The following is a 22,725-nucleotide window of genomic DNA, read 5'->3' as shown; positions in this document are numbered from 1 at the left end:
TTGATCAGACTGCACGGATGTAAAGGCATATCATGATCTACACTGGTCGCAAAGGCAAACTCAGTCGTGTCCAGTATGACAAGGGTTAGAAATACTTTTTGCCAAGGCAATATTATAATTGACACATGAGTTTTTTTCTTTCAATAATCGATGACAAGGTAAAGCAAGAAATTGCTCCTATATATGTTTGACCCTGAAATAATTTGCGATCCAAACACTAAGGCAATCGATCCCAAGTCAACCTTCTCTATATGAAATGATTCGTTTCCGAACATAATTGCTTTGTATTGCAATTAACCTCAAAATCAATTTATCTGAAATAAAGTCAAAACATTTGAATCTGTGAAAGCCTATCTTACGTAGCTTTCTTCTGAAAAAGTTGGTGATGTAACATCCATATGGGTATACATATCAGTAAGTATTTTATTGTATGAATACATTAGAATATGATATTATATGAGAACTTGCACTGAGCTCTATCCCCATACTCATGCCCCTGATTTTGGGGTTTAAGAATATTACATGAAAAACATAATTATCAAACTACTATGTCTTACAGGATATCTGTTCGGCCTTGGCTTCAACCTCCAAGACATCTGGTGTAAGGTAATATTCTTTCTCATTTTGTTCAACAACCGCCGGCGACGTGTTACATGTACCGCCTATTGCTTTCTGCGATCCTACACTAGAAACAGCAACAGGAGGGGCACTTGCATGTCTCAATTCTGTCGGAAGACGAAAACAAAATATAGCATTTTGATGTACAAAATGTACTACACATAACAATCAATGTTATTATTTGGATGCCGTTATTTGGAATGCCGTGTTTTCATTCTTTCATTTATTCAATGTATTAGGCAATAGATGATAAATTAATTTATCAGCTTCCAAGAAATTACATGTAGATATGATAAATAAAATTTACCAACTTCCGTTGATGCTCTGAAGTTAGGCCGGTATGAACCTTCAGTGCTGAAAGATATTCAACATTTATAAATGTCGATTACATATTCATAATAATTATAAAATACTTAAAAAATTCTTCTGAAATGGCCAAATGTACATAAAATAGCAACCACTTCGAAACTATGAGATATATCGTCTCACCATATATCAGGACAATAGTAAAAAGTCAAGTTTGGAATCCTTAAATTGTGCATTTACATTACAGCAGCAAATCAGTGTGTTGGCACATTGTGAGAGTGTATTACCACATATAATGCAACTTTGATACTCTGGTGTTTACATTACCCTGGTTGTTTCTCTTCCTGTGTTTTAAACTGGCAAACATTCATTTCGGTTTTGCAAGAGTCATGATCCAGTTTCGGTTTCTGGGATGTTTGAGCAATATCTCGTAGATTTGTAAGATCTTTACGTAGATTATTTCCTTCAATATCACTATTAGAACTATTGTCATCACTTTCACATGAATCAGTTTTGGATTTTCGTCTTGGTAAGTGCTCATGGAATCTTTGTTGTTTCCCTTTACGTAATTTATTGTCATCTTTTGTAAGTGTTTCATTCTCACTCTTTTTCGATGGCTTTTGGTCTTTTTCAGGTGCTCTCTTTTTCAGATTACTTGACTGCAATGAGTCATCTCTTTCTTTTCGTAAGTTTGCATTAGGAATGCCTATTTGTGATTGGTTTACATCCTGCCTACCACGCATGTAGGTGATGTCTTGACCCAGTTGTTCCAATTTTCTATCACGTTCTATATCTATTTTATCTTTTTCTTCCAGTTTAATCTCAAAAGACTTTACTTGCCGAATGATATCTTTCATTTCTGAAATTAACACAAAACTAACATTTAGTTTAATCCAGTATTTGTTTTTTGTCGCTCGGTATGTACATAAAAATATTGTTCATATGGAAGCATTTACTAGTGTTCCGTCAATATAAAGAATGTATTCGCTTATGCCTTTGTGACGAAGAAATCAAAACACCATACCTTTATATTTATAATTCAAAAAAGCTTAGCTGTTACAGTTGCTGTCTTTGAATAATTGATCACCTATCTGAATTCCCTGAGGATCTCCTCAATCCTTCATCCTCCACAGAATCTGGAAAGTTGCCACCAGGCCGTGGCTTCCGTTGGGACTATGATCTCGTGGAAAAACTTAGGAGACACTAGATATTGGACTGCTTATCAGTTGTATATTTTGTCTCATGCCCAATACGTGACCTTCTCTTAGTAATTGAAGCTTTTGTTTTACTTTTACACATAAGTATTGTATTTTAATCATTATATAAGTTCTAAAAAATAAAATATTACATACGTGTTTCTGTCCCTTTGTATAACGTAATGCTGTAAAAAATTGTATGTTAAATGACACAATTATAATCATATCGTTTGATATCAAAACGTTTTCAAAGTCAATCAAAAAGCTATTCATTCAATAGAATCTATGAAAAAAATATAATGAATAGCTTAATTACCAAACATAAATGACATGGGTTGCTAAACATTCAATAAGTTGTTATTAGATACAGTTTTTACACAATACAAACTCATTTATTTAGTCAAAATCAGCGTGGACGAGCAAACTCAGTTACTATTATGAACCGCAGTATTGTTTTTGATATTGCAGTTGTTTGATTTCCGTGATTACGAAGAAGGAAGTACATCTAAATGAATACAAATACAAATGAACGAAATTTAATAGAAAAATTTTATCTAATAGAAATAATCTGATATCACTAAAATAATTCTTAAACATAATAAACCTTACCAGTTACAGAGATCCCCTAAACATCCAGAGGAGCCGACTACCTGGTTGAACCGATTTAACATCGACTTGAGACCAGCTTCAATATCTTCCACCTTTGTTTTAATTTCCTTTATCTTAAAAAGATAAAAACGCAACTGTTGTCGAGAAGTGTTTAGCAACATCTGTAGATATTGTTATCCGTAATATATACATGGACAAAAATAAGTGTTTTGAATGACTTAGCCTTTTTCATAGTTGGACTACGTTTCGAATGTGATTGAAAGAAAAGATGGCAGACCACTGGGACTGCATTGAAGTACAGGTGCAATTTGTAATAAATCACCATGGACGCTTTGTGTAATATCAAGTTAAAACTTTGAAATGGCAGTTGTATTGCCAGTTAATATCATTTATAGAAAACACAAAAATAACTAAGGCAAAACACTATGTGCCAGAACTCACGAAAAACAATCAAATTCAGTGACTTTGCATCCCCGCGGAATACTTGTTTATGAACAAGGGGACTATATTTTGAAATATATCCATTTTGCAGATATACACAAGTTATGTACAAAGGACCGTATAAAGATTTATTGATTCCTACTTTTTACAAAATCAAGGGAAAAGCTATACACTGAGTGATTTCTACTGTATTAAGTTTCATGAAGATCCATTTATAGTTTACTTTATGAAAATTTATGAACTTTAAAACAGCTAAAGGGCAATAACTCTACAGTTACTGAAGAGATCGTGATCAAAGATACGCAAGCACCACCGCCACTTAGTGATCTACATTGGTGTTCAGTATAATTAAGATCCATCAATGGATTACTTTGTAACTTATGTATTGTAAAATCATTAATAGGCAATAACTCTGGTTAATGAAGTGATCCTGACGAAATTACAACGTGTACTACCGCCCTTTAGTGATCTACATTTTTACGTTTCATGAAGACCCTCAACAGGTTACTTAGATGCAGTCAAAAATCACTATTTTTACCAAATCAAGGGGAAAAGCTCTTCGTCAAGGGGGATAATATCAAATGTGAGCTAAGTTCATGTGCTGAGTAGTCATTATGTGAGGTAAGGTGATTCTAATTAAAATAATGTTTCAAATAAAGATATGTTTTTCATTTTGAGGTAAAACTCTGCTATTTTTACTTAGTCAAGGGTGATAATACTATATATGAGCAAAAGTCTTGTGCTAATTGATAATCAGATGAGGCTTGGTGATTTTAGCTGAAATACTTTTTGAAATATTAGCATGTTTTATTTCGGATGCGGGAATAAACAGACGGACAGCCGGATTGATGATACCAAAATCGATATGGCGAAGGGCGGGCGATAAAAAAATGGTAATCGATGTGAGACTGCTATTGAAGTACCACAAATTGACATTAATCTGCATTAAAACTGATAGATAACAATACCCCACTGAATAACAAGAACCCGCGGATGCAACGCTCGGCTATTCAAAAGATATGTCAGAAACAGAAGTTTAAAGAAAATTCAACCACAAAAAAGCAACTTTATGACAAAGCAAACTGCAGTTACAGAACCTGTGCAATGCACGTCGGATCATCACGATGAACAAGTGTGTGGTAAGTTTCGATCCAATTCATTTGTGGTTATTTAAATACCACCTTACTAACAAAACATTCATTTTCATCCATCAGAGGTTCGTCAAAATCCCGAGACAAACCGGGGTACCATGGTAGACCTATGGTATGCGAGAATGCAAAACATTAAGCAAACACCGCTAAGTCAAAAAAGAGGGATAATATTGCGATAATAGTTATGGACATATGCAAAACATGAAAATCATCAGACTGAATGACTGTGTGAAGTTTCGATTCAGTTCAACGAGTGGTTACTCAAATACAAACTTATGCTCAAATATTGCAATTAAAAAGCGCTATATCGCTATCTCATTCAGACCAAGCCTATCATGTAACAATCAAAAAAGCAACATTTTGTGTGAACACGCGATTTCATTTGGTTTAGCTCCTTCACAAGACAAAAGAACTTATTTTAACACGACTATTCAAAACATGAGTAAATGCAATGAACAACACTTTAAGAGTAGATAAGTTAAAGATATGTTTAGCTATATTCTGATGAGACAGCGGGTTCGATCAATTTAATGTAATCTGGAGACGGTTAGGTTTGCAATTCTTTCGGTGAGAATTGTGTACATAATGTAGTCGGTTTAGTAAAATGTGAAGTTCATCGACAATTATGACTCAAAGGTAATGTGTTTACCAATCTAGAATTGAATATCACTATATGGTTTCTGGAAGTCCATAAAATATTCACGAAGTAAATTCGGATTTGGTATCAGATTAATTCGCATATATTTAATATTAAGGCCGTGCATTTATGTATTGCCAAAATGAACATTCATCACTCAAAAATTGTATTGATTATTGGAACGGTCCATTATCTAGGTAATGTTTACAAATCAGTATGATTCAGTACAATATATACGATATACATTTTATTTTGATTAATTTTAGAAACAAAAAATATGTACCGCCTTAATAGCCGTAATCGTAGGCCCTACATGTGAATATAAGCACTGCAGTCTTTGTAATTTGTTGGTGTGGGTTCCATTTCTGCAGTCGCAATTTGTCTATTTACTATTTTAATCTATATAAATCTTCTTCTTTAACATAGCGTTACATAAATCCATAAAAGATAGAATGATATTACTTGGAAGTCTGTTACGTATTTAAATATTTTTTTCAAGTAAGTACAAATTATTTTATAGAACGCACTGAAAAAAATGAAACGTCGGAATATTGAACCCCACCCGCCTATGTGACAAGCCGCCACGAAACCATTACATCACTCTAATTAGGTGTGACTAGAAAAAAATCTAATTTAAATAAGGCAAAGCAAATCTTGCTGATTTCCCTACCCGATAGACGAGTCTATAAACTGAGCTCTCAAATGTCAAAATCAAACTATTATTTGGAAACATTACCTAAATAACAGAACGTTCCATTATTAAAAGTTCAAAATCATCGCTGATCGCAAAACCGAAGTACAATTTCGTTTCCAAAATGCTTAAAGAGTGCACGAGTATTTGTTATAAAATGCACGTGCAATTCGTGGCAAGTAACAAGAAAGTGGAAGACCAGGTTTCTATTTCACAATGAACGGTTAAAGACCCACCATGACCTAGTGACATACTTTTTCACCCCACAAAAACTTCATGAAAATCATTCTTATAATACAGGCAATATACAGCTATACTAAAAATTTTCAGGTGGACACTTTAGGCCCTTCCCTAGTGTGTTTTGACAACTTCATCTACAAACTTGTTCAGTCAACTTCAAAAATGTAGATGAATAACTATCTTGCACTGTAGAAACAAAATGTGATTGAAATTTAACTAAATACAATGATTTCTGTACATATTGCTACAGTAATTCAATCAAATGTTACATTACACACATTGCACACATTGTCTTGGCCTAATATACGTCACTGTCAGTTTGTAACTAAATAGTTGTATATCTCATTTTTGTTTCATGCAAATCATGTATAATTACCATCATGGAAATACAAAACAAAAGAATACAGTTATTCTGTGGTGCGTCTTTAAGTGTGTATGTTGTGTGTATGGCCTATAAATAAAAAGGTGTTGAAAAAAGAAAATCAGTTTTTAAGATTGATGAAAAACGACAAACTATCGTACAGACAACGTGTTTTGAATGTACAGTAGGAAATCACAAGGCTACCTGGTTCGATCCCCTGGCAAAGCTTACAGACACCACTGCAGCTCAGTGACCTATTTTCCCTCCTCCCACAGCCTTTCATAAACTGATGAAAAACATTCTGATAATACATGTTAGCTAATCTAAATGTAACCAAGCATATGATACTATATAAATTAGAAAAATGACAATGACAACAAACAATTATTACATACCGTTTCCTCCATTATGAACAAGAAAGGTTACCCTGAAAACACAAAACAAAAGAGAATATAAATCGCCAGAGCTAAACCCATCCCTTCTCAAATCTATTTTAATTTTAAATAAGGCTTAATATTTCTCACTAGGAAGTACTTTATGTGATAATTTTATTAAAATCTTATTCAAATTTTATCGTTTACCTGCCTCTAGAAGGAGAATAAGTTATAGGCAATAATCACATTTAAGCTCTGAAAAAATTTCAGACATTTTTCTGATAAATTCCACTAGGATTTCCTATACTATATATGCGAAATAAATTTAAACCGAAAGTAGCGAAAACAGTTTTTTCCAACGGATATTTAAGAAAACGAATGTAGGTCAGTTTCAATTAGCTTAAATCGATAAACGGGTAGTCATTTGTCATAAACCTGTACCACACATATCTATTTGTGATCCTAAATATCAAAATATGTAATAGATACAGTACGAGTTTTTTCTTCAAAAGTGTCCGCTTACAGACGTAGGAAGCCGTTTCGCTAGGACGAACACCAATATTGTCCGAGGCGAAGCCGAGGATAAAATTGGTGTTCGTCCTAGTGAAACGGCTTCTTGCGTCTGTAAGAGGACACTTTTGAAGAAAAACGAGTAATTGTATCTGACTTATACGACGATAATTGTACAGAATATATTAATAGAGATATTTTTTTCGAAAGATAAACATTAAATTATTATCGTGTGCCTTTATAATATACTGTATCAACTGAAATTTTCGTGCTTTCAAATTTTAAACGGGTGGCTGTACATGTGTTTGTACATTGGTATGCATCACTACATGATATACAAGTTCTTAAAAATGACAGACGCTTTTTTTGACGAGGAAACGAACGAACAGGACGAAATCCTAGACCTCTTAGTACCATCCTTGACTGTTTACATTGAGGCATCGGAGCTCCGTTGCTGGATGTGTCATTTTGTAATGTAGGTACGATATATTTTATCTGTTTATAAATATTACGTTTCAACAGTTTAATAGAGGTTTGTTGTGATTATAATCTTGGACTTCGTAAAAGGGGTCTATAATATCTGTTAGTAATACACTCGCCTTAATGTTTTAAAAACAGCCTGTTAAACAGAAAAAGGCCACAAGAGGTAAAGTGAGCAATGTAGGCTCACAAAAAGAATGGTTACTAAGCTCAACTGAGGACATAATGCTCTTTAAGGATCTCGATTACCTTGCTAAATCAATGTATATCTAACTTGAACACACTACTCAAACGAATATCACCAGGCAAAGTGTTATTTATAAACAAATAACAAATTGTTTACTTTTCTCGTGAGAAATTAAAAATATTCAGGGCCTAATATAAATAATATTTGATTAGGTCTAGAAAATAGTCGTTTGTTTTCGCTAATCTTTTGGTAATATGTGTTCGTTCAATAAAGTTCGGTTATGTTCTTATAAATTTATGGTACAAAAGATTATTAGTAATTCTAATATGCTTGTCTCTGTTAAAACAAGTTTACGCTAGAATGACATCACGCTAACGTGCGGTGACGTCAAAGTTTTTGTTGCCACCAAAAAAGAGCGCTACTACATCTTATCTATTGTTTTAGATAAAGGTCATATTAGAATCGAAATAATATATAGCAAACCGTGCTTTAGCACTGTTTATACATTCGGGTGGTAATAAGTCGTACAAATAAGTTCTGCGCATGACTGACAGGACGGCAACAGTACGACGGTGAAGAACGAAGATGCGATGGCAGAGCGCGACAGTACGATGGACTGTCACCATCATACTGTCGCGCTCCACCATCGGGCTGTTGTGTTATCGTCATCGTACTGTCGCGCTTAGTCATCGTACAACCGTACCTTCGCCTTCATAGGGAGCAATCGCTGGCCTTAACGGAACACCGTAGTTTTCACATGGCGCGGCTCACTTAATTTTTAATTTGTCAGGTATTGCAGTGCGGTCTAAAGCTATCATTGTCGTTCTGTTTATAAATTGAAATTAATAATTCTTTCTTATGTTGTTTAAAAAGCTTTATTTGCATTGCAATTTTAAATTATTGATACCTTCAACAGAAGATAGTCAAAAATTAATTCACCTTAAAAAGGGACATTCTTACATCAGGCACAGTTTATGATTTTGTTCACAATTTTCACGTGCAGGTAGTTAACTGATAGAGTGCGTAATACAGGACACTTCTATTTATAAAGTGTCCGCTTACAACCGTAAGAAGACACTTTCACAATAGCTCTGCTGGGGGTATAGTCGTATAAAGACTAACTGAACAGGAGTATATTGTTGTTACGTGTGTTATTGAAATTGATTGTAAATTTCAGCAAGATTTTCGCTTCGAAGCGAAGATATTAAATATGTTTAGCATGGACAATTTTCAATTATCGCAGACATTCAAGACTACGCGACAACTTATAGCACACATTTATTTCATGCAAAATATCTTTGTATAAAAAAACAACTTTATGTTGCCTTTTTTCTTTTGTAGAATAAATATACACTGCATAATTCCATTTCTAAGTGAAACACAGTTGGACCTCAAAGGCTCAAAATGTCTTTGTTTATAATGTGGCTACTACTTTTTTTATGATGAAAATTTCATGTAAAATCTTATTTTCAATAAAAATAGTATTCAAAGCTCTTTGAATATTTCTACATAGCAGAAAATATAATCGAATTAAGAATTTCCGACTACCCATCCCACCACGGTTTATGACTCTTACTGTGTAAGTTCATTTGCGATATAGGAAGTTATGTTTTTTTTCTTATTATGCAATTATGAATAACATCTATTTGGTTATTTGTTTTATCTGTTTTTAACATCAAATAAAAAAAACCTTACTTGAACTTTAATATATCTACATACGCTTAACAAAATAAAACAAAACAAAAAAAAAAAAAAAAAGAAATACTAACGATTATTTATTTTACAGAGCTTGTCAACGCCATAAAATGAATTGCTTTTTCTCCATTCTTTAAACGAACGAGGATTTAACTGCAATCTCCTGTACAGTTATTTGATTTTCAACAAACTGGACTATGAAATCTTGTTTTTTACTCGTCATAACTATCATACCAGCGCAAGGTTATAAACTCTACAATGACGCTTTCTTTTAGTTTTGGTGACATTGCAGAATCCTGTTTGTATATCTTACTACCCTAGAATGAAGATGATAGAATGATAGAAAGGCAATGGAAGGATGTAAGAATGGCCGCGGTAGGATGGCAGGGTGGCAATTTGTCATTTTATCATCCTACCATCATATTCGATCTTCCTGCAATCCCCATCCTACCGTCATCATTCTATCATCCTGCCATATTATACCCGGCCCCGGGTATACTTGTACAACCATAATTATGTACTCAACGGGATATTATACTAGCCAGTTCCAATCGCGTCTTTGGGCAAATTGGTACTACGCATTTTGAACAATTGATAATTTCTCTTCATGAGATAATTGTAACATTTAAAATTATGCTGTAAAATCGCCGACCATCGTCTACCTGGCTTTTTTCAGGCAACCTTTACATTCCCACCTCCCAACAAACGGGCGTATATACAGCTGTTTGGCAAACTAAATCACAACGACACAAAACGCCCTATGTGTGTTCAAAAGAACATGTGTTATATTTTCTCCTGTCATAAATGAGTAACAACGACGGTAGAATTAGAAATATTCTTCAGTATATATGCCTACATTAGATTTTTTTTAAATCATAAATGTAGACATATCTAACATCTATCCCATACCAATTACAATCTGCTCATTCCGTCATTAATGTGATAAAAAAATTAATTATCGGTTTCGTGACATAATATTTTGATAAAAATTAAAAATGGTCCAAAGTGCCAACCTTCTAAATTCTGTCCCATATTACCTGCAAATGACCGGCCTATTTTTACAGCATGACGTAAAATGTAAGTGCGTGCTTTAAATTTCCGTGTTGGTTACGTAAAAGAGGTTTTGCACCTCAAACGAACAGATCGTTGTGTTTCAAGTGTTTCAACTTCAGACACGTGTCCGCTTCAATTCTAAAATAATTAAAAGCTTTGCATATGCATATTTCGGCGTTAGCTGAATAACATGGATTTTGACCTAGATTCTGTAGTAATCGGGACAGGGAACAGGTGCGCACTGAGAAGATAAACAATTTATTAAGTCTTAAATGACATTATCAGAAGGCACATATCAAATGAAACATATTTAGTAGTTTTGTTATCCTGAACTAAAATGATATATTCTAATTTAAAGTGTTTAGTAATTTATCACCGCTAGAGAAATCGAAAGTAAACTTCTTCCCCCGTTGCGTACCTCGCTTATGGATGAATGAGTTGTGGCTGGTTGTAACTGTAGAGTCAGTGTTCCGGGTGTCGGACTGTACGCGGTTTCGCACACACGGCAAATTCATGTTCTTCGTGAAAATAAAGCAGGAAATTTAATAATTCTTTGTTATTATTTCACGAAACTGAGTTATTCCCTACATAATTTGACACTAGGGGTCTTTCCCCACTGGAGCTTCGCTCTGCCAAGTGCAGACAAAAACAATAACAACACCAATGGAGGTCAGTAGGTCAGCTGAAAATTTTTAAATTTCATGAAAATAATGACTACGCAAACAACAACAATGTGCAAATTAAATTTAAAAATCACTATTCCATCATATATTATGTAAGTATATACCTATTACTTTACCCAAATAAAAAAAAATTCAACATTTATTGAAGGTATCCCAATCTACAAATGTTTGATTTTTTGCTTTAAGTTGTTTTTTTTAAACAGAACTTAATCAAGTAATTAGAGTTATGGGGGTCACTACTAGTGATTTAAAAGCTAGGGTTTTATTTTCATGTCAACTGCTTTAGCCTTTTTCAGTCCAACTAATTGTACGCTGGTCGACATATTGTGCTAGTGGGTTACTTATGGGGGATTCTGACCCACACGAAATTATTTCATAATCAACCCAGGACGTCAAATCATTTTGAACTTCTATCACTGAAAGGATACCTCTTAATCATTTAAATTTGCTGCTTAGTTGGAATATTTGCAAATGAATAATGTGTTTGTATATATAAGACTAATATTTACTATAGACTATATACTATATACCTGTCCAAATATTTTTTGTCTGTACATTAAATTCTGTTTAATTCTGAATTTTTCATACGCCAAACATTATTGCCTCTACGCCGTTTATCTTTTTAAAGACATTTCTTGTTACTGATATTGTGTTTGCATGTGCATGGAATTTATACTACTGAATGTTTACGCATATTGATTGTTTAAAACAGGTAAACGTATACAGAAAAGGAAGTAAATTACAACATAATTCAAATCGAAAGTTGTTATTTGTTTTTAAGTTACAAACGGTTGAAATAGGGATTTAACCTAGATAAAAGTAAGTAATTTAATATCATTCTAATAGATAGCGTTATCAGCAATGAAATTATTAAATTCTTAGTTCAATTTTATTATAACAAACAATTGTTTTTATGTATTAATACTGCTGCGTAAATCAACTATATCGCAATAACATGGATGACTTTAAATTTTAGGAGAAAATGGCCTCCTGTAGCGGTCTTGTGTTTATCATAGAGACGGTGGCTTTAGCGTTACTTATTCTTCTTGTGTTGGGTTTGGTGATAGGCAAATGTTTAGGGTATGTCTTAACACATATATGTGATGTGTTCCAATACCTATTAAATTCAACGTTTAACACATTTAGTGTAGCTATTTAAATATTGTCAATAGCTTTTGTATCACATACAGTACGACTGAATTTGAAACATGATATATCACTATCGTCTAGTGTTCTCGTGTTCGAGGATTTTAAATGGATATGTAATACATAAATACTACCTGTACGTTTTTGCACAAAACAATGCGTCTCGATAATATGTAGTTAGTTGTTAGTTGTTAGTTGTTAGTAATCGCTTTAACCTTTGTAATACACTCAGTAGTGGAAATTACAAAGACATGCCTATACATTTGTTTTTGTACAAATAGCTAATTGAAACTGTTTTCAGATATATAGAAATCTATCGTTCTGAAAGGAGGCGTCAGAATTACGTAAAACTTGAGGAGTCCACTGAAAGGTATACAAACTTGACATTAAACACAAGTATAGTTCTACAAAAATAGACATACTACCTTTTTGCCCGCAAACTTGTCATTGCTTAACTTCTTACCTCAAGAATCATGTACTGAATTTAAATATCACTATTTTATTAATTAAATGGCTAGGTAGTTGTAAATCTATATCTTTTTGATTTAGAGCCGTCACAAACTAAGTAAACTTCGATTTAATAACAAACCATTAGACCATTAGTTTAATTTGTTGATGAGAACAGAACAGTAACTCCCTACTCATGCAGGTGGACATATCTATATATATTTTTTGTTGGGTGTGACTTCGCACCGACACAACCATAGGTCAAGTTTTGATGGTGGAGGAAGACCCCAGGTGCCCCTCCGTGCATTATTTCATCACGAGCGGGTACCTGGGTAGAATCACCAACCTTCCGTTGTCAAGCAGGATGGCTTCCTCACATGAAGAATTCAGCGCCCCGAGTAAGGCTCCAACCCTCATGGGTGAGGGGCAAGTGATTTGAAGTCAGCGACCTTAATCACTCGGCCACGGAGGCCCCCGGCTGCCATATAGATTCGCTATCGACCTTCCGCAACTCATGTGCATGATTTCCTTATGAACGACCCAAGCAAGGCCCGTACACACGGAGGTGTAGGCAAAGAGATTCAAAGTCAGCGCTTAATCATTCGGCCGTGTCGGCTTCATTCATATTCATATTTATTTTCAGCGAAATGTTTATCAATGCTTATTTAGCATGACATCATACCATGATTTTTATTTCAGAAACACCAAAGGCAATGATCAGGTGGACAACTGGGTACAAAACAGGTATACACGACAACTTTTCTAACTCCATGCCTGTTTTCTTTTTTCTTTTCTTTTTTTTTTTTGTTAACTCTTTGTTTATTTGTAAAACATCGATATATCTACAGTTCGATTAATAGGTCATACTTGTTTACACTTTTTCAAATCAAAATTTCTCTACTTACAAAATGACCTTTCTACTTTTGTTTTAGCTTGAGCTCACGTTTTTCTTATACCAAAAACACTAAATTATGGAAGCCGGAGTTAAGGTTACAAAACGCAATATTTAATGTTTACAAACATGATGTTTACAAAAACGAACTGTAAATGAAAATTGGGCACACTGTAAAATGATCAGTTTTGTTAACAACAATAACAATTGGGAATAAATTCATTGAGCTGCGATGGTTGCAATAAGTAACCCAAGAATAAAAAGTCATAAAATCGGTACAAATTGGTAATGGTCGCTTTGCGACAAATAGTGCCATCTACTGGATTAAATCGTACCAGTAGTCCGGCTCCATGAAAGAACTTTAGTATGAAAGAGGAAAATAATAGACCTACCTCGCAGAGGCTACCTGTAATCTGAATCTTCATGCCGCTGAAATGAATGATGTTTCTACATTACAACATCTGCGTTTGTGAAAATCCTGTTAAACAGTATATACTATTTCTGGATGCATACCATTATCTGGTGCAAAATGTGTAAGGGTTGTAAAAATCAATCATAATTATTTGTACATAGAAATTAAAATCAAGTACCGTTGGTGTTTCGTTTTTTTAAATAATAAACAATATGGATATATATCTAATTGTAATATATTTAAAGCTCTAGCCACCGATGGCATGAAATTGAATATTCCTTTTATCTGAAGTCATCAAACACAAATACTTTTTATTGGCCTGAATGCCTTTTTAACATTCGTTATGGTTTTGTTAATAGACGATAAGTATCTTTATATTGTATCACTATCACCGTTGTAGAAATAATTCACTTTAAACATTTATTTTTGTCACTGTGATGGCATCGCTACTAGGATATGGTCGAAATATACCATTCGGATATATATTAATAAGTTAAGGCACTTGTATACCATAGAAGCCCGATTGTAGTCATTTTCGATTGTAATTTTTTTCTCATTTGTTTTATTTTTTGTGTGAATAGTTGTAACTTACGAAAAGTATTGTTTCCTTGTACTATTTAATATCATTTTTTTAAAACATCCTTATTTCTTAGTTAAATCATTTAACATTCTACAGACATTACATGAACAACGTGATATCAGACAATTATTTATTAGGTTTTCTATAAATCGCTAAATTAAATAATGTTAATACAAACAGTTTGCTTTACATAGCAATGAACTTGAAACTATGCTGGACTTCCGTTTTAGACTGAGGAGGTTACAAGAAATTGAAGCGTCGTATGAAAACCAGAAACAAGAAGTCGAGTCACTCCAAGAACAGCTTAGACAAGAGAGGGCAGAAAAGAAGAAAGAAATAGCTGAAAAAGACGATGCTCTGAAACGGTAAAATCTTATATTATGTTGTACTGAAATTTAATTAAAGATAATATAAGATGGCTGGCCGTTTGTACGTACAGTATAAGATAATCAAACGGTAAAATCAAATGTGTAAGAAGGTCCTCTGACAGCGCAGATTGCGATTAAGTAAATTAGTAGCAGGCACGTTTAGTTGAGTCTGTAAAATGTGCAACACGCCTCACGCCCATTAGCACCTGCTTCAAGGGAATAAGTAAAGAGAGAAACTGAATTGACTCCATAACTGCAAATGACTAGAAAATTAAAAACACTGAGACCAACCGTTTTAAAGAAACATCTCATCTAACTTTTCTGTGCATTTTGCAGACTAAGTGCTATCATGTCAAGCCGTTTGAAAGATGGAAATCCTAATGTAGCTGATCTGAATGATCAAAATCGCCCAACCAAAATAGGAGAACAGTTCTCAGAACTTTATGACAATCAATGGACAGATGCGTATGATGCCATTCAGACTTATTTTGAACTACAGAAGAATGAATCTGAAATAATAGGCCTGCTGTTAGACATTTTAGAGGTAAAACATTATTCTGTAAAAACACCAGTACAAACTTTTGACTACCTAAATAATAAGATAAGATAAGATAAGATTTATTTTGAGTCGGCAAGACAACTACAAGTAACATAAGACCTGATGAGCTTTTTTTAGCCAACTATATAACAAGTGTATGTTAACAAAAGTAAATAAGCTACAAGTACGAAGGACAATGTACAACATAAAATCTATGAGAAACATACTAAACCTACCAACTTTGGTTTAAAACTGCTTCAAAGATGAATTAATTACAAGTTGACCAAGAATATGGGGCAAAGGTGCCATAGTTAAATGCAAACAAAAGTAGGACTCAATTACATACAAACAAACATTTAGCTATAGCAAATTCTGGAAGACAAAATCAAACTACATACATGTACAGGAGACACAATAGCAGTAAGCAGACTACAAAGGCAAAAAAAACTCAATGCTTGAAAATAATATATATAATGTAACATTATGTTGAAAATAGACACACAATGTATAAGTTCATTTAATTTGAATATTTTTTCATATTTTTACTGTAAGAAAAGCATAACGTTCTAATTGGATTAAAGTTACAAGCCGAACTCAATTCAGTATCGGTATCTACTGGCCAGTTCAGTTAATTTAACATTAGAGTAAAAGAAGGGAAGAGACAAATGAGGTGTATTAATTGTTACACCTGTTTCTTGCTTATCAGACTGGAGATTCTGGTGTTTTCACCAGTGCTGTAAAACTACATCTTACACTTAGTATGATGACTAGCATGCTGTCAATGATATCAAAATGGGAAAGTTCATGTATTTGTTTTTACTTTTTATGTAAAACCAGCTTTACATATAAGGCATTGATAGCCCCTGTAAAATGCTTCTATACGAGAAACACTGTAAGTTATGCTACGTTGTTGTTCACGTCAAATGTCATGACGCCACTCTGCAGACGTGCATTTTCCGCGCTTCATGTAAATACACGTCAGTAAGACAATACCGCTGTAAAAAAAAGATTAATATTTCATTTTATTTCTTCTGTTATTGGCATAACACGGTATGCAAGAAAAAGAATATATCACTGGAAGTAAGAGCAAATGAGGCTCTTAGATAGCTGTGTTTGAGGCAACTTGACAAAGCTTTATTACCACCTTAAAGGTTAACTTTGAGCCTAATATTCCTGTATGCAACATACAACAAGAGAAAATCTCTTATGATGATTTCATTTGACGCTCATAAAAAATCAGACGATTTTTATATGCTTTACGATCGAATAAATGCTTTTGTTAATATGTTGTTGTTTGAAATTGTATTGTTTCATCAAAAATATGCCGTACATTTCAGCAATGTTTCAAGTTTTGTAAAGACAGGGCAAATAACCAGTTAACACACTTAAATGACGATGTGAAGAAACTTGCACTAACAATTACAAAAGTAAGTGCTTAAATGTGTAAACCTTAAGATATATCGTAATGCTTGAAAATCGAACTAAGATCATTAGAATAGTTAATAAATACAGTACGTATTTGTACTGATTACATTCATATCAATTGAATAAAAAAGTCGTGAACTTTTATAAATATAAAAGTATCAATCATATATTTTCAGAAAGATACTAAGCTAAGAGGTGACCTAATGCAGCGCATTAAAGAGGAAAGAAAACTGTGTGCAGTAGACGAGCAACCAAAGTGTAATGAGGCAAGTGGTGTAAACTTTCTCAGTTTCATTTAGTATTTTGCGAAACGTTGTTATTATTTGCCTATGGTAAAATTATTTCAAATCAAGTTGAATTTCTTCTTTGTTGCAGATTGCGTCTATCATAAAGCAACACTTTTCAGCAAAAGAGGCCAAAGAAGGTTTTCTAGATGACCTTACAGTTATACAGTTTACGCAAGAATGTTTAAAGTTGTGTTGGTTGATGGTAATACAAGATCCTCCAATGTCTATGATGTTGAAACACACGGAGAATGCACAGGATTTATTTAAGGCTTACAAGAACAGGGGCAAACACGTTTCTTTTGTTGTATGGCCTGCCTTGCTTCTTGAAGAAGGAGGATCGCTCATATCGAAAGGAATTGCCGAATTCCACGAGTAAAGACAACAAACTGCACATAAGAGACATGCTATACATTTGTGTTGTAGAAATAAGATGAAAGTGAAATGTTAGAATTACAGTTATGTCAACTGGCTAAAAGATGTTCATGCTTAATGGCAGCTTCAATGAAATTGACTGTGTCCACAATAAAACAGCCTGCCCAATTATATGCTTAAATATACCGATCTGTTGTATATAAGTTTACTCCACATAGAATTAAATATACTGTAATCGCAAATATAAGCATTTTTAGCAAATTCCCCAATAAACAGTTTTATCAAAAAATACTTTATTATCTAACTGCGTAACATGCTATACCTTTGTAACAGCATTACGATACACGACCGAAATGTCTTTCACTTAGTTGAAAATTCCTCACAAACGCGTTGATAACAATACAATTCATAGCACTTTACCGTGTGCCGTTTTCACACTGCGAGTTCAACCGTTCATGCGAAGAAGAAGAGTTGAATATCGGTTTCAGGAAATTGAATGTAGAGATACTTGCAAACCGTGTGAGACCTATACTGTATTATGTACTGTAACATATGACTGACCGAAAGCAGATGTATATTTTGATACCGTAGGACTAGAAGTAAACGAAGGTTTTTAAAAAAATATGGCTCGTAACAGTTTGCTTATTTCGCAGATCTGAAATTTGAACTGAACCTAATCGGATTAATCTCCGATATAGTGATGACAGACTTTCAACGCCTCAGGTTTGTTTTGTGGAAACGTCTTAGTCACAGGAGCTGAGAAATACGATTCAAGAAGTCATTATTAGTACAAATGAATTGCACATTCGCGGCAATCCATCTTCTATCATATAATCACCAACAACTTATTGAATATAAATAGAAACGCTCCATATTATGAAAATGAACTGTTTCTGTGGCTGACATGAGTCAGTAGGCTGAGCTCAGAAGAATTAGTACAAGGTCAGTTCTTTTTGTAGTCAGCGACTCGATTATTTTGTACTGTTCAACACCACCAAGAGTATAAAGGTCAGTGGCTATGACCTCATTTCGAACAATATCCGCATTCATTTCAAAGACAAAGAAAATGGCACATAGGCAGCTAATAGCCAGTTAAGGTAACTCCTAAAACAGCAACGAAAAACATTATGTCCGTTTTATACAGAGTTCTTGGTCTTGACTTAGATCGTCTTTCGTATATTTTTTTACAAATCTCTAACTCGAACCTTACGATACCGCTGAATTTACGAGGTTATTTACGGCATTGTTAAGGTAACACTAAGGAAGCACATGAAAAGGAAGTACATAGGCTAAAGTCGCATTTGCATTGGTCTATAATTGGGGTTCACGCGCAGGGGCTACCTCGTCTAAACGTATGGACTTTTGTTTGCTAATTGGGAGTTAATATTCAGCAGTTTCTAACGATCTGAAAATACCTGGGCTTTAGCACGACATGTCAGCTTATCAGCTACGAAAAAATATTTGCACTCAAACAAAAATCCCGTAGGGTTCCGTAACGGAGCAAGGGTATATGGAGATTTTTGGAACTTCGTGAAATCGTTCAAAAGGTCCTTTTTGCTCTTGTCTAAAAATGTCAGTATATATTTGCATCGGATATCAGATATTTCCGTATTTGAAAGCTGCAACCTAGACATCTCAGAAATATTTTTAAAAATGAATTTCGTGTAATAAATGTTGATTCTACGGATTCTCGAATGCAACACAGGACTTACTTTTTGGGAGGTGTATGTATAATATTCTTCTTGATGGAGCTCCCGGTTTATCTCATACGAGTACAATTAAATGTAAAATTGTTCAAACAACAATTTTCCCTACAATCAAATTTTCCGTCTAAAAAGGAAATGACATTAGTTTTCTATGAAAAAAGTTCGTCTTTCATACAATGACAAGGATGTTACTAAAATGACTGAATATCAGTATAACTCACCACAGAGATAAGAGCAGAATTGTTTTGATTCTGTAACTGTATTTGATACCACCCCAACCTCAGAAAAGGACCAAGAGTTTCTCGTATTTCAGTAGATACAGATATGACTCCTCAGCGCAAACAACTTGTAACATTTAAAACATTAAATAACCATGGTTCATTAAAGAGATAGATTCTGTAGTAAATGCATCAAGAAATATGACAAGTAATATTATTGTAATTTTGCTTACACATCCAGAATTTTTATGGAAATGCAGTAAAATGTCAATATTTTCATTCAATTGCGTTTAAATCACTTCAAGTTTTCGGTGTGCCAGTTTTGTCCCATACCTGGTCAAGAAAATAACAAACGTTATATCATTTGACGACTATAAAGCAAAAACGTTAATATGAGAAACCTTAAGAATACGAGAAAAGGAGATATATATCTTTATCACAGTGTACTGAAATATACTATGAAGGATTCATTTGTATTAATCTAGAACAAGATTTTTGTATCAGTCAAAATTGTTATCTTATTTCATTCGTTTAGAAACGTACCAAACTACAAAATGACTTGATGCAGCGTATTAAAGAAGAAAGAAAATATAGTGCCGCCGATGAAGCACCAGGATATGCAAACGTTAGTGGAGTCATAAAGTATTTTACTTGCTTACAAAAACTCATTTTATGGTAACAGGTGTTTCTCGTGCAGATATAAATGGACAAGCTGCTATAACTCATTGAACATGCTTGATGTAAATATCGATACTTAACAATAAATAAGAATACAGGTATTATTCTTTCCCATACTCCCAAAAAATGTCATGTTATGTAAAACTATCTGTACAACTGTTACTGTAGATCAATCAACTTCTCCTGTTAGATTCAGATATTTTGCAGCTTACAGGTAATGTAAAAAACAAAGAGTTATAAAAATAAATAGATCGGCAAATTGAAAGGCATATAGAGCAAACCTCGCCAACATCCCGCGGCTGCAAACGAGATCTCGTTACCGGAAGTTCTCCACGCGCCACTTTGTATGCGAAAGAATGACACTGTCAATTAATCAATTATCACCGTATGACCACGCTTTTTATAGTAAAATACGTGTATTTTGTGCTTAAGACTATTTCATATTAAACAAATGTTGTTTTAGAAGCTAACATGTATTCTACATGTAGTTTTAAAGGTACAAATCGCAACTCCATGCTCGTTTCACTAAGATAACGCCGAATCACGCTCGGATGCAAGATTATAGCCAGTTGCCATTCTGTGCATTTTATACTTCTTTGAAAAAACAAACAAACAGAGAAATGTTTTCCACACCTTCATACTAGGTAACATTTGTGATTGCTAGTTAGTAAAAAAATGTATCACCTGCTTGTGATAATGCTTTTAAGCTCAAATCGAAGTGAAAATACACAAACGTTTGACACTAACTGTCCGGTTTTTAGAGGATTTTTATGTATAATTCTAAAGTATTCTTTTGTGGCAATGAAAATCCGTATAGCGTTAAGAATTTAGAGTTTCCTGTATTGAGAGTGCTTTTTAATTAAATTAAGAAGAGAAAAACTTTGGACTTCGAAAATCATTCGATTTTAAGAGGATTCCGGTTTTTGAAGGGTCCGAGTTTTCCCTGTACAATATTTCAAATCTGATCAGCTTTAACTTTTTATATTGCATGTTTATTTCTCACTATTGCCTGTTTATTACTATTGTTTGGCTTTATGTACGTTTCTGCAGATATTACCTCAACTGAAGAAATTCTTACCATCAAATGTTCGTGACACTACAGGTATTTTAGAATAATCGGCACTAAAAGACTATATAAAGGAGTGTTTAAGGGTGTCTTGGCTTATGGTTATACAAGACCCTCCGATGGCAATGGAACGAAAACCTAGAGCAGTTGCAAATGAAACCTTTAATGTTTACAAACACGAAGGCAATCATGTTGCTTTTGTTGTATGGCCTGCTTTGCATCTTCATAAAGGCGGTCCCCTGATATCGAAAGGAGTTGCCGACTTTCGAAAATAAGTTGTGAGTTGTTCCTGTGTTTGAAGATAAGCATTGACAGTATTTTTGATGAATGTGAACAATGATATAACAATTTAGTTGATAAAAGTGCAGTGAACATGATGTTTAAAATTAATTTACTGTGCACTGTCTGAGAAAAGTCTTCTCTGACAATTGTTTTGCCGAAAGAAATGTTATTAGGGTGTCTAAATGTGTAATGTTTTCAAAAATATTTAATGCAGAAGGGTATTTTAATTTATTTTGTTATTCCATAGACTTTCAAAATACATTATATTGGTTTTGGTTTAACGTCTAACTTAACTGTAACTAATGATGATAAGACTTCAGTGAATGTTTTAATTATGTTACTAATAAACACTTTCAGCAATGCTACCGTCATTCCTATTGAAAACTTTTTGGTAATATTGAATTTCTATTTCTCACATACTTACTTACTTATCTACTTTCATTTACAAACATTTTACAAAAATGAAATATTTCGCGAAATGATGCGTATTTATGAGAGGTAATGAAATGTGCAATACCTCTCGCGCCCCCTAGCACCGGCTAAAGCAGAACTCTATTATATATATATTGAGTGAATGGACTCCATGATCCCAAAGGACCAGAAAATATAACAACACTGAATCCATGTACAAGGAGACTTTTTTAAGCCGCCACACGGCGCTTAAAGATTGCTATTGTGATAGCTAATAAATCTGTAAAAAAGATCCTTTAGAAGCATATAATACAACCAAGCAGAATAATAGCAGACTCGGTAAGGGATGCATTATATGTCTTTAAGTATAATAACATTACCGCTTATCATACTACGTCCTAGAGTTGATATTTTGCCAACACGTATTCTGTAATCACATGTAGACGAACTTCTCTCTAGTATCCCTAAATTGGTGAATCTCTCATTACAGCAAGGTGTTTTCCCTGTGAAATAAAACAAGCAGTTGTTAGACCTCTGCTCAAAAAAGCCGGTCTTGAACTAGAGCTTTCCAATTATCGTCAAGTGAGTAATTTATCATTTCTATCAAAACTTATTGAGAAAGCTGTTCTTTACAGATTAAATAAACATGTAAATCAAAACAGCCT

The 22,725-nt window shown here is 33.8% G+C and overlaps 2 protein-coding genes across 4 annotated transcripts in view; one reads left to right on the top strand and one right to left on the bottom strand.

Annotated features, from left to right (window-relative positions):
* The window catches only part of LOC123563266 (uncharacterized), a 64,462-nt gene that overhangs the window by 12,145 nt on the left and 29,592 nt on the right, over positions 1-22,725 (bottom strand). The window contains exons 1-7 of one of the 2 annotated variants that reach the window (XM_045355974.2): positions 6,832-7,051; positions 6,646-6,677; positions 2,730-2,842; positions 2,277-2,305; positions 1,252-1,783; positions 926-972; positions 558-725 (exon numbers count right to left, since the gene is read on the bottom strand). In XM_045355974.2, the coding sequence (XP_045211909.2) occupies positions 558-725; positions 926-972; positions 1,252-1,783; positions 2,277-2,305; positions 2,730-2,842; positions 6,646-6,657 (901 nt within the window). In that variant the 5' untranslated portion in view covers positions 6,658-6,677; positions 6,832-7,051. Of the gene's footprint in view, positions 1-557; positions 726-925; positions 973-1,251; positions 1,784-2,276; positions 2,306-2,729; positions 2,843-6,645; positions 6,678-6,831; positions 7,052-22,725 lie in introns of those variants that run through there. The other variant, XM_053530579.1, reaches the window with a different exon arrangement.
* Positions 11,923-22,011, top strand: LOC123563270 (uncharacterized). Of its 2 annotated transcripts, XR_008368471.1 has the most exons (10): positions 11,923-12,051; positions 12,209-12,312; positions 12,680-12,748; positions 13,525-13,569; positions 14,940-15,074; positions 15,414-15,621; positions 16,953-17,042; positions 17,217-17,306; positions 17,416-20,248; positions 21,352-22,011. XR_008368471.1 is itself a non-coding variant. In XM_045355983.2 (9 exons), the coding sequence occupies exons 2-9, from the start codon at positions 12,215-12,217 to the stop codon at positions 17,701-17,703; spliced, it is 1,023 nt and encodes a 340-aa protein (XP_045211918.2). In that variant the 5' UTR covers positions 11,923-12,051; positions 12,209-12,214; the 3' UTR covers positions 17,704-22,011. The 2 variants fall into 2 exon arrangements, 1 of the variants encoding a protein (XP_045211918.2); XM_045355983.2 differs by having other exon boundaries at positions 17,416-22,011.

This window comes from Mercenaria mercenaria, chromosome 2, assembly GCF_021730395.1.
Source record: "Mercenaria mercenaria strain notata chromosome 2, MADL_Memer_1, whole genome shotgun sequence".
Lineage (NCBI taxonomy): Eukaryota > Metazoa > Mollusca > Bivalvia > Venerida > Veneridae > Mercenaria > Mercenaria mercenaria.
This window is presented reverse-complemented; position numbering and strand designations above follow the sequence as displayed.

What these genes read in the sequence shown, in the direction of transcription:
- LOC123563270 (XM_045355983.2), top strand. Translation starts at nt 12,215, where the DNA reads ATGGCCTCCTGTAGCGGTCTTGTGTTTATCATAGAGACGGTGGCTTTA. An exon ending in GTGATAGGCAAATGTTTAGG is followed by an intron (nt 12,313 to 12,679) that starts GTATGTCTTAAC and finishes AACTGTTTTCAG; the next exon opens with ATATATAGAAATCTATCGTT. An exon ending in TGCTGTTAGACATTTTAGAG is followed by an intron (nt 15,622 to 16,952) that starts GTAAAACATTAT and finishes CGTACATTTCAG; the next exon opens with CAATGTTTCAAGTTTTGTAA.